This window comes from Myotis brandtii, unplaced genomic scaffold (genome assembly GCF_000412655.1).
Source record: "Myotis brandtii unplaced genomic scaffold, ASM41265v1 scaffold199, whole genome shotgun sequence".
In the NCBI taxonomy this organism is placed as follows: domain Eukaryota; kingdom Metazoa; phylum Chordata; class Mammalia; order Chiroptera; family Vespertilionidae; genus Myotis; species Myotis brandtii.
The window spans coordinates 313,660-326,267 of NW_005357414.1; the positions used below are offsets into that span (position 1 = coordinate 313,660).

A 12,608-nucleotide genomic window follows, 5' to 3' on the forward strand; every position below is an offset into this window, starting at 1 on the left:
TATCAGGACTGGTAATATATATTACCTAGGTCCTTAATTTAACTTCTATTTACATGTATTTTTGCTCATTTATGTGACCTTTTATGTATTGAATAGAAGTTGACATGCCAAAAATGTTGGCTGAGCCTAGATCTCTAGTGTGAAATGAAAGCTTTGTATAAATTGAAGACACAGTAATGTAAGTCCAATTACTAATAAAACTAGAAAATAAAATGTGTTAATGATCTAAAAGATACTTTTTCACATATCAATGTTTACAGTACTGTTTTTCCATGCTAAGAAACTATTGTATGCATCATTTAAGTCTGAGAAATCATTGTATAACTTTACATCTTGTGCAAAATAAAATGCTAACACCTGATCCAGAAAGAAAAAACTCTGTTTAGTTCCAACTTAGAAAGGGCAAAGAAACAATAAGAGAAAAAAATATCAGGATATAGTTTATCCAACACACCCACTTTATGTTCATTAAGTGAAAAAACAGGCATCTCCCATCCCACAAAAAAATAGTATGGTAGAAGTCTTTCCTAAGACACAAAAGTAATGATGAGACACCGGACATGCATTAAAAACCACACACAGAAAATCCAAAGCTGACAACCCACCTAACCTTCTCCTTTTGGCAGAGGGACACCCAATTAATCTTCAGTTTGGACTTGTCCTTGCCCAGAATGCTTATTCCTTTCCAGAGTTATTTTGGCTTTTAAAGAATAGATGGAATGTTTCATTCTGTAGACCAGACTCTTCATCAAGGAGAATTATGTCCATTAAAAAAGAGGTTTGAGAATCAGAAAAATATAGCTGTCTCTCTTTAATCATTTTAAATGAATATATGTCTAGATTTCTTTCCATTTGAGACTTGGATTTGTTTTTGCTGGGTAAGCAGAATGTCAAGGTACTGGCGAATGGCCTCCTGTAGGAAGCTTTCTTCATCTTCTCAAGACTTCACTGGTATTTTCTGCTTTTTAACGATGCAAGTGCTGATCCTCTGAATCACACAATCATGTCTTCAATTATATGGTGTCACATATGCAGCTATACCTTTGTCCATGCTTGTCTTTCTACCCATGATGTTTTCATATCCCTCCCTTGCCCAACTGCCTAACTCTAATGGTTCCTAAGGCTTCAACTTCAGCATTCCCATTCCAATTCAATCTACTCACCAGGGAAACTTTGGGGTCTTTCCTCTAGACAGTGATTATACTTTGAAAATGCCTCAACTCTGTCTTCATTACATTTTGTTGTAATTGTGTTATTTGGGTCTCGTTTTTCTACTCACAGTGGGAATGGCACTGCTAATGATATGTTGGAGAAGACACACACACACACACGTCCCCCCTCCCAAATGCTGCTCCCACTCTATCCAGGTTCCCTCATAATAGCCATTGTGATAATAGAGTATATGTTGAAATGCTCCTGTGACTGATCTATTACCACCTGCTATTAGTGTTGCTGCCATCTATATTTATCCAAAAATGTGGAACAAATTTAATCAACTTTTTAAGCACAATTGCTTCAGAAAATCTCTTCCTGACAAATAGGATCAGAATATAATGAGCTAAACCTTAGTTCTCCTCTTTAAAAGCTCACTGCTGAGCTGAAAACTCTTCCAAATTCCAGTGATAGCAATGTCTGAGAGCCCAGACCAGTACATCTCATCCTGTTTCATTGTATTATCTCCTTCCACTTCTCTTGCCACTTCCTCTCATTACCCTTTTTCTGTGTCTAGATGATCTACTGCTTTGTAGGTTTTTTGTTGTTGTTGTTTTTACTGCTTTGTGGTTTTGTCCACAGCCCCCAAATTTCCCTTTGTTTCACCTGTGTAAGTTTCACCTGTCTAAGTCATCTTTCAACCCCACCTCTTCTATCCTTCCTAGCTCAGCTCACTTTGGCTCTTTGGAAAGACTTCCCAGACTCTAAGAACCAATTGTTATATCCACAGGACATCTGTGATGACCCCCGTCTGATTGTGGGCAACATCAGCAACCACCAGCTGATCCAAGGGAGACTGGGGCACAAGCCAATGGTCTCTGCATTCTCCTGTTTGGCTGTCCAGGAGTCTCACTGGACAAAGGTATTCCTCCTTCTATGGTACCTTACTCAGTTTCCACCTTCTTGTCTTCTTTAATAATTTCAGTAAAAGTCAACTTGTAATTTCTAGATTGTCTAATTCTTAAAATCAGAGTAATAACTAGGTAATTTTTTATATTTTATTATGAGATTTTCCACAAATACAGGAAACTGAAAGAATTTTACAGTAAACATCCATATACACCCCCAGATTCTACCATTAAGATTTTAGTCTATATGATTTTTCACACATATTTGTTGATCTTTTTCACTTGCAGTATTTTGACCCATATCTCTGCATACTTGTATTCTCTGTACCGACTGGGGTATAAAGCTAGGAGGGCCAGGAATAACCAAAATGTGATAAAGATGGAAATAGATCTTTGAAGAAGTTATCATAAATTATTAAGACTAAAACATTTCTGCCCTAACTGGTTTGACTCAGTGGATAGAGTGTCAGCCTGCAGACTGAAGGGTACCAGGTTTGATTTCAGTCAAGGGTACATGCTGGGGTTGTGGACTAGATCCCCAGTAGGGGGCATACAGGAGGCAGCTGATGGATGACTCTCATCATTGATGTTTCCCTCTCTCTCTCTCTCTCTCTCTCTCTCTCTCTCTCTCTCTCCTTCTCCCTTCTTCTCTGAAGTCAATAAAAATATATTTTAAAAAAAAGAAGAGTAAAACATTTATTTGGCATTTAGTTAGAATTCAGGGCAATGAAGCATTGACTGAATTTGGGGCAAATTAGAGCATTTTCTTTAGAAAAATAATTTTAGTAGACTAATGTGTAATTGTATAGAAATGGAGAATTTTCTAAATGTGATTTTACTCAAGTTGTGGATGGAATCTATATTCTATAGAATCTACATGAAAACTCTAGGATGGACTTAAAAAATGAAACTACAGGAGACCTTGTATTTTGATTGAATTTAATTTTAAAAATGCCTTGTTTATTTGACTAAACATGCAACTATGGATATGTCTGTATAGACATTTTGTTATGATCAAATTTGTAGATTATTTGTGGGAAATAATTTAACCCCTAACTGGCTGTCCGCAGTCACCCTCTGTGTATTCAGGACAGACATGTTAATATTATCCTCAGCGAAACTGAACCAGGAAAGCAACAGTTGTAGAAAAATATGCCCTACCTAGACTTCCCAATCTAGATACAAACCAGATGTAGTATTTAGTGTACTTCCTGTTGCCACATGAATTTGTTGGAAGTCGAATTTAATTTCAATATTTGAATATAGTCTGGTGAATAAGAGTTGATTGAATGTTCTTATATTTCCAGACAATTCCCAACCATAAGGAACAGGAATGGGACCCTCGAAAAGTAGATAAATATGCTGGGATATTTCGCTTCCGTTTCTGGCATTTTGGAGAATGGACTGAGGTGGTGATTGATGACTTGCTGCCCACCATCAATGGAGATCTGGTTTTCTCCTTCTCCACCTCCATGAATGAGTTTTGGAATGCTCTATTGGAAAAAGCTTATGCAAAGTAAGTAGTAGGTATTGATGAATACATGAGAAAAGTAAGGTCACATATTCCCTTGGGAATTCATTCTCTCCAAGCCCAAGTCCCTTAATTTAAATTGGGTAAGATCTGAGTCAAATCCAAGACATTGTTTTGGGACTTGGATTGGCCCTAAGAAATCCTAGCTTAGAGAGCAATCAGATGTTCTTGTTTCTATTACCCCGCTACCTGCTCCTAGATGTCCCTTCCTGCTGCTAATCAGCAAATAATACGGCATTAGCCTTCAGTTTTCTCCTTGTCTAGTATTTACCTGTAGAAAGAAGTTTCTGCATGGACTGTCCTTGAAAAACATAGCCTAAGCCTAGAAATCTCTGACTATAATCTCAAAATAACTTTCATGCCATACATAGAGAAAAGCCAGATGGTAAAGGTTAGCTGGGAAGAGACTGTTCTAATTCTTGGGACAATATGTCCTTAACTTGGAAAAATAACTTTACAAAGATAATCTTGCATATTTGTTCCCAGGCTGCTTGGCTGTTATGAAGCCCTTGATGGTTTGACCACCACTGATATCATAGTGGACTTCACTGGCACATTGGCCGAAACTGTTGACATGCAGAAGGGAAGATACACTGAGCTCGTTGAGGAGAAGTACAAGCTGTTCAAAGAATTGTACAAAACATTTACCAAAGGAGGTCTGATCTGTTGCTCCATTGAGGTTTGTATTCACCAAAAACAACTACTCTTTGCCCATTTCTGACATAGGAGACTACAAAATTTAGTAGGGAATATCACCCTTACTGCGGAGATTCATGAAAAGCCATTATGGGACTCAGAAAGCTAACAATCAATACACATTGATGGCTTTAACTTTTTATCCTGTTGTCCTTCTGAGGGGCAATGCGGCATTCAAGCTGATGTAAATAGCCTCTGCTAAATTATGCCTTCTGTCTCTGTTCCTGGATGTTGAGGTTATAGGTTTTTTTGCTCAAGGAGTAAGCCAACTGCACCAAATTTTAATGTTGTTCATATTAGTGCAGTACTGTGGGTAGTTAGAGTTTGAATTGTTTAAGTGATTGTTATATTAAATTCTTTATTTATTTCCTTCACTTACTTTGTGCCAAGTTAGGTATCTGGATCAAATTTCTATCTGCATAGGGAGAACTAGCTTCAATCATACTGCGGTAAACCAATCAAGGAAGAGGAGGAACCAGGCCTTGCGTCTCCCAATTATTATGCTCTTATGTATCTTTCTTTGCTGTCAGTCTCCCAGTCAGGAAGAACAAGAAGTTGAAACTGATTGGGGTCTACTGAAGGGCCATACCTACACAATGACTGATATACGGAAGATCCGTCTTGGAGAGAGACTTGTGGAAGTCTTCAGTACTGAGAAACTGTATATGATTCGCCTGAGGAACCCCTTGGGAAGACAGGAATGGAGCGGCCCCTGGAGTGAAATGTGAGTGCCATTCCACTTTGACTGCTATATCTTGAAAGCCTTATAGTTCTCCCAAACCCATTCCTTCAAACTGCTAGTGGGCTGTCAATGCTCAGTGACATCTGCCAGCTCTTCTTAAGTATGGGGCCTCTGACCTAGCCAGAGGTGAGATAAAGCAGGCGTAATCTTCATGCATTCTGTTTCTTTGGCATACTGCTTACTGTAGATATTCAATGGCAAACATAACGGATTGTCCTTTTTTTGATTATTTGCTTTTAGTTCTGAAGAGTGGCAGCAACTGACTGCAGCAGATCGCAAGAACCTGGAGCTTGTTATGTCTGATGATGGAGAGTTTTGGTGAGGAGAGATTTTATGTGCTAAGGGAATTGTGGCTTCTACATGGAACAAAAGGGGTAGGTATTAAGTACCATCTTATTTTTTTCCTGTACTCTTTCTATTCAGGATGAGCCTGGAGGACTTTTGTCGCAACTTTCATGAACTGCATGTCTGCCGCAATGTGAACAACCCCATTTTTGGCCACAAGGAGCTGGAATCAGTGGTGGGATGCTGGACTGTGGATGATGATCCCCTGATGAACCGTTCAGGAGGCTGCTATAACAACCGTGATACCTTCCTGCAGAATCCTCAGGTTTGAATCAATTGTTTTTCCTTGCCTCCAAGTTATCAAGACAATAGGAACCCAGGCCCACCTTGGAGTATTCCTTTGACATAAATTATTCCATTTTCAGGTATTGTGTAATATTCATCAACCAAGATGCCTAGGGATTGGCCCAGATGCTGGTAAAAATGGCAAACTGTGTCTCTGGAGAGATATACCTTAGAAACATTATCAAGTCTGAGCCCTCTCCTCTAGCTACCTCTCTCCTGGCCATATTGCTTAGTATGGTTCTTTGACACTCCCACTTCCTTCTGATGTTCCCATATTGGATAGAAAGGATCTTCTCCCAGACACTTTCTCAATTAATTTTCATTTCTTTTCTGCCCAATTGTTCTCTTTTGTGCACATTTAACTATACATGTTCTCTTTGTCATAAAGGTTATTCTTTTGAACTTCATCATTATGTCTCTAGAACCAGGTCATTTCCCCCAGGATTTGAATGCCTATCCTGTCATCTATACCTCGTTACAATGCTAGTCCAGGTGATATATTAGGGTTCAAGCCTAGGCATACCCCAAAGCAAAACATCCAAACATCCAAAGCTTGAATCTATAGTAACCTGGATGGTTTTATCCCCAAATGTGCTGATGAGCTAAGCCACAGGAGATAAGATTTCTGAATGTACTGCAGCCTTACATGCGTGTGTATTTTCTTTGCATTGACCTCATTGATAGGCATTAAGGTTGATGGCCTAATTTACTTAACTCATACTTTTCTCCATCCCTTCCATTTTTATTGTCCCTAAACAAAAGAAAGCTCCTATTCCTCCCTCCCTACACCTCTGTTTACAATCTGGAAATGTTTTAAGTATCAAGCACATAAACCAAGCTGAAGAAATGACCTTTTTGATTTACTGTTAAGTGTCTGTACAAGATTGACCTTTGGTGGCCTTGAAAGCCTATGGTTCTGCATATGTTTCCTGTTTTTTTGCTAAAGGGGGGTAGAGAAGGAGGAAGGGAGGGAGGGAGGGGAGAGAGACAAAAAGAAAAAGAGGAAGAGAGAGAGATAGATAGAAAGAGAGAGAGAGAGAGAGAGAGATAGAGAGAGATCTGATGCCTTTTAGTTTTACTTCCCATTGGCACCATGATTTCCCATATGATGTTTGAAAAGTCTTTGGCACAGGCCTGTAGCTTCCTAAAACAGTCGTATCAAAACATTAATTCTCAAGGAAGTTGATCCAGCCCTTCCAGGAGCCACACATCTGCCTGGTAATAGGAGGTTAGCCTAGGCGCCGTGGTTGGCAAATTGCGGCTCGCAAGCCACATGCGGCTCTTTGGCCCCTTGAGTGTGGCTCTTCCTAAACCTTAGGAGTACCCTAATTAAGTTAATAACAATGTACCTACCTATATAGTTTAAGTTTAAAAAATTTGGCTCTCAAAAGAATTTTCAATCGTTGTACTGTTGATATTTGGCTCTGTTGACTAATGAGCTTGCCGACCACTGGCTAGGGGGATGCTGCACTGTTAGTTTAAGTTAAACCAGAATAATTTCTGTTTTTATATATTCTGGAATTTTCCTGTATACAGCTTTTACTAACAAGAGGACAATAATAAAAACAAAAACACCCAAGATCTTATTAAAACAAAGCATAATACCTTTGGCATCAAATGGATAGGCATGAAGTTATCTCTCACAATACATGCTGAATGTCATTGGGAAAAACAAGTATTATGATCTACACTTATCAAGTCAATGGATTATCCAAGGCCTCTTTGTGTGGTCAGTGGCAAAGCCTAGAGAATAACTCAAGTCTCTGCTTTCCAAAGCGGAGTTTTCTTCCCTGAAATTTGAGCTGGCTTATCTGAAATGGAAATGCTAACTAAGCTCCTTGGTGGACTCTTTCCCTTAGTACATCTTCACTGTGCCTGAGGATGGGCACAAGGTCATCATGTCACTGCAGCAGAAGGATATGCGTACATACCGCCGCATGGGAAGACCTGACAATTACATCATTGGCTTTGAGCTCTTCAAGGTAGGAATGTGCATTTGGAGAAGAGAGAATGATGACTAAGGGAGTAAAAATTAGGATGGCTTGGAGTTAGGGGAATTAAGAAATGTCCAGGGATAAAGGAAGCAGAGGACCTAGGATCTTCCAACAGAAAGTTATGACTTGAGTGGAATGGAGCATTTCATTCAATTTTATTTCCAGGTGGAGATGAACCGCAAATTTCGCCTTCACCACCTCTACATCCAGGAGCGCGCTGGGACTTCCACCTATATTGACACCCGCACCGTGTTTCTGAGCAAGTACCCGAAGAAAGGCAACTATGTGCTTGTCCCGACCATGTTTCAGCATGGCCGCACCAGCGAGTTTCTCCTGAGAATCTTCTCTGAAGTGCCTGTCCAGCTCAGGTTGTTTCCTCGGCCAGCCCTGTGAACTCTAATTCTCTGCTTTGCCTCCAAAAGAACAACTTGTTCAAATTATATTTAACTGAAATGATGGTGGTAGAAATATATTTTAAAGTGGGGTTATGAGAAATTCCCCAGTGGGGGATCTGAACTTGAAATCTCTGACCAGTTATTTAAGGGGAACAGGCCTATAGCCTAACATTTTCCACTTATATTTTATCTTCTGTTCTCTGGCTGACTCTCTCTTCTCTTAGACAGCTGGCCCTCCTCACTGTTCCTCTATTATGTTCTAGTGCTGGGTCACCAAAGCTACCTTTTCACCCCAACTCTGACTTCTTTGATCTTTATCTGCTGGTCCTTAAAATAAGGGGACAGGAAAACAGTCATAAAATATAAGCCATGTCTGAGGAAGAATGAGCTAGGTCACTCAGTAGTTCATGTTTTTTAGCAACAATGTCTGCTTTGGCTATCTCCTCATCAAAAAAGGACATTCAACATCAATAATGTGTCTTCTCTTTCATATTTCAGGGAACTGACTCTGGACATGCCCAAGATGTCTTGCTGGAATTTGGCTCGTGGCTACCCGAAGGTAGTTACCCAGATCACTGTCCACAGTGCTGAGGGCCTGGAGAAGAAATATGCCAATGAAAGTAAGATCTGCAAAGGTGTCTGGGAAAACAAAATTTAGTTTCAATTTTTGCATGTGTGGTTAGAAAAGATGGTCACAAATGATTCTCTCCAATCGTATTTTCAGTCTAGACAAATCAGGATGGCTTTCAACCATGGCAAAATGGAATGTAAACTATGGGAAAGGCCTAGATAATATTTATTTTATATTCCTTTACAAAATGTATGGAAAAAAGGAACCAGGAACAAAAGTGCTGGGTCATTCTGGTACCCCAGTGTTATGCTCAGTGTCCCAAAATGGACTTAGTGAGATAGTTTCTTGACTATCTGGAGAGAAATTTAATCATTGTCTTAATAACAAATGTAACTTTGTTCCAGCTGTGAACCCATATTTGGTCATCAAGTGTGGAAAGGATGAAGTCCGTTCTCCTGTCCAAAAGAATACTGTTCATGCCATTTTTGACACACAGGCCATTTTCTACAGAAGGACCACTGACATTCCTATTATAGTACAGGTGAGAATGTGAATAGGGACCCCCAGGGTGGCTCATATTTCGTATTGCACACTAGACTATCCCAAGTGCCTCACATATGTCTAGAATACAGAGCAAGGGTTAACCTGGATTTTTGTTTGTTTGTTTGTTTTGTACTCAAAAGCACTTCCCACCAGGAATAGACACTGACTTCCTTATTAATCTTTATCTTAAATAGCTTCTTTTCCATTTATTTCATTATGAGAAGAAGCCCTCATGCTCTCAGGTACTGTAAAAACCCATGAGGGAAAGCATAAACCTGTTCAGATTATCCTGATCCTACTATGTCAGGAAGGACCACTACAGTTTGGTTGTTCTTCTGACTTAAAGGCTTTTCATCACTGTTACAGGTATCTCCCCTCAGCCAATGAGGTATCAGGAGAGAATTTTTTTAGTTTTAAACAAACCTTTCTAAACTTAGCATTAGGTTCTAGATGCCACTGGGAAAAGTCCAATCTCACAGAGGGTTACTCACCTTCACTCAACTTGTCTCTCCAGGTCTGGAACAGCCGAAAATTCTGTGATCAATTCTTGGGGCAGGTTACTCTGGATGCTGACCCCAGTGACTGCCGTGATCTGAAGTCTCTGTACCTTCGTAAGAAGGGTGGTCCAACTGCGAAAGTCAAGCAAGGCCACCTCAGCCTTAAGGTTATTTCCAGCGATGATCTTACTGAGCTCTAAATCTCCAGCTCCAGAAAAACCTGACAGCTTTCCACCCTTTTATTTTCTGTCAGATGCCAGATCTTGTCTCAGATTCATAATCTTTAAAAAAAGAAATTAATAGTAATTAACTTTTCCTTTCTTCTGATAAGTTCCCCATACCTCCCGATCCAAGTAGCATCAGTAGCTACATAACCTATATACCTCCAGCAGCTGGACAGGGGGAGGTGACAGTCTTATCCAGAGATCATATGGATGTTTGCCAAGAAATATCTCTGGAGCTTCCGGGGGTGAGATTCAAGCAGGACAACAACAGTTTGGATACCCTACAGATGTCTTTGCTGCTTTCAGGTGCCCAATATATCTCCTCTGTAGAGCATGTTGAGGAAGGGGGAGGGGTGATCAAGGCCAAGCTGGTCTAGCCTGACATCCCTGCTTCTTACTGAACACTACAAACAACCCTGAAGCATTGTATTCCACAGCCAGAGCCTGCTTATAAGTCCCCAGCCCTTACACCACCATCACCACCACCGTCACTCCCACCATCACCACCACCAGTATCACTACACCATCATCATCACCTCCGGAAAGTGTAGTCCTGCATTAACCTAAGTCACCTCCCATAGTAGGTTTTACTTTCATGTTGAGGAAGCTTCCTTGGTGCTTAATCAAGAGCTCGAGTTCAGCGAGGCCTAGATAGTGGGAAGGGCCTGAGCTCCAGCTCAGTGGAAGCCAGCTGTGTGCCACAAGAGGGAAAACGGAAGAAGCTGCAGTGGGAGACAAAGCCTCTGTCCCCCACCCATCCACACACACACCTACACTCACACACGCGCATTTAGGCGCGCACGAACTACCATTCAGGCCGTCAGTGGGCAAGAGGAAGAATGTATAAGTACCACACACCCGGAAAAGATAAGAAAATTCATCCAGGCATAGTACAGCCAGTTTTGGGCCCCTGACTGCAATGTGAAACCTCCTGCTGCTGCTAGGTTTACAAACAAGCCCATTGTCCTGTGCCTCCTAATGTCATTGGTACTGAAGATCCCATCTGAGGCCTTGAGGCTTTGGTTACAACCCAGGCCCCTCAAGCATTTTTCTCACTTGGGAAGCTTCCCTCCCTGAGGGTGTTTGTTTGCCCTCTTATTTTTTCAGTACTTCTACAGAATTTTCTCTAGAGTCAGTCATTCCAAAATGTTCTTCCCTCCATCTCATCTATCAACATTCTACCCCTCCTTTAAGGCCCAGCATAAATGCCACCTCCTCCATGAAGCCTTTCCTAAACCCCCAAATCCCCACCTCCAACAATATTTCAATGCTTCTGCAATGTTAAAAAAAAACCCACATAGTTGTAGTACCTAGTGTAGTCCAGCACGCATTCATTTAAAAAATATTTTGTAGAGTTTTTTTTAGCTTGCTCATTTTCTATCATATTTTTCAGCCTGTGTTACTTCTGCAGTGCCTTCACTACACTGCCTTACATAATCCAAACCACAATAAAGTTCAAATTCAATAAAGTGACCAGTTTGACTTGATTTGATGGCAAAGGAGAGATGGCAAGAGTGGCCATCTGTTGAGGCTTGTTTTGGAGCCACTGGAGGTCGGGTGGGATGGGGTGGGGGTACTTTTTGCAACCTGAGCCAAGGTACAATTCTGATGGATGCAGAGGCATTGGCTGTATTCTAATGGTACAGTACTCCATCCAGGTTGGGCTAGGGGGAGGTGGGAAAATGGAAAAGGGCGCTCTTCTATTCCATTTTTAGGAATATTTGGGTAGTATTTAGGGTTACATGATTTTGAAACTCCTCTGGGATTGGATTCAAGGTCAAAGACACTGTGCCAAATTTTTCAAGGGCAGACCTTTCAACAGGAAAAAAATAACAACCTCTCCCTTTCAGTACCTCCCTTAGAGCTGAATAAATGTGAATACTTCACTCACTTGCTTCCACACTCAATCTGCCATTTGCCCATCTTAGAATAGGCTATGGGAGAAGCTCTTCTCCTTTTTCTTGAGCACTGCTTCCTGACAAGAAAGAATGTCCAGGCAGGGGAGAGGTCTCTAAACTCAGTAGAACAGTCTTCAAGCACAGCCATCATTCCCTGTCCCTTCAACACTAGCCTAGAGATGACATCTTTAATACAGGTGTAGAGCCTTGTCAGAAATGCAGCATCTAACACAGGTAATGTAATAGTTCTACATGGTCACCAGATGGCACTATGATATTACAATTAACCTCAAAGAAACTACCCCCCACTTTTTTTCAGGATGAGAAGTTTTCCCCAAGTAAAAGGTAGAAAAGAAAGGGAACTAACACTTTTTGATTATCTGCTATGTGTCAAACTCTACGCTAAGTGTTTTATATATGTTACTAGAGGCACGGTGCACAAAAATTTGTGCACTCGGGGGGGAAAGGGGGTCCCTCAGCCCATCCTGTGCCCTCTCTCAGTCTGGGACCCCTCAGGAGATAATGACCTGCTGGCTTAGGCCTGCTCCTGGGTGGCAGAGGGCAGGCCCAATCCCTAGGTGCAGCCCCTGGTCGGGCTCAGAGCAGGGCCGATTGGGGAGTTGGGGCGCGATCCCCTGTCATGCACAGAACAGGGCAGATCGGGAGGTTGCGATGCCACGCTCAAGGTACAGCTGATTGGGGGGTGGGGCACCACCCCCTGTCACACCCAAGGCAGGGCCGATAGGGAAGTTGCGGCGCCACCCCCTGTCATGCACAGAGCAGGGCCCATCAGGGGGTTGGGGAGCGCCCCCCTGTCACGCACAGAG

At 41.5% G+C, this 12,608-nt stretch overlaps 1 protein-coding gene across 1 annotated transcript in view; it reads left to right on the top strand.

Moving 5' to 3' along the window:
• The window catches only part of CAPN6 (calpain 6), a 24,435-nt gene extending 13,085 nt beyond the window's left edge, over nucleotides 1-11,350 (top strand). The window contains exons 3-13 of the mRNA XM_005865192.2: nucleotides 1,943-2,074; nucleotides 3,368-3,576; nucleotides 4,078-4,270; nucleotides 4,818-5,011; nucleotides 5,270-5,347; nucleotides 5,453-5,639; nucleotides 7,519-7,641; nucleotides 7,819-8,021; nucleotides 8,547-8,668; nucleotides 9,024-9,160; nucleotides 9,677-11,350. Coding sequence (XP_005865254.1) covers nucleotides 1,943-2,074; nucleotides 3,368-3,576; nucleotides 4,078-4,270; nucleotides 4,818-5,011; nucleotides 5,270-5,347; nucleotides 5,453-5,639; nucleotides 7,519-7,641; nucleotides 7,819-8,021; nucleotides 8,547-8,668; nucleotides 9,024-9,160; nucleotides 9,677-9,859 — 1,761 coding nt within the window. The 3' untranslated portion in view covers nucleotides 9,860-11,350. The remainder of the gene's footprint in view (nucleotides 1-1,942; nucleotides 2,075-3,367; nucleotides 3,577-4,077; nucleotides 4,271-4,817; nucleotides 5,012-5,269; nucleotides 5,348-5,452; nucleotides 5,640-7,518; nucleotides 7,642-7,818; nucleotides 8,022-8,546; nucleotides 8,669-9,023; nucleotides 9,161-9,676) is intronic.
• The last annotated feature ends 1,258 nt before the right edge of the window (nucleotides 11,351-12,608 follow it).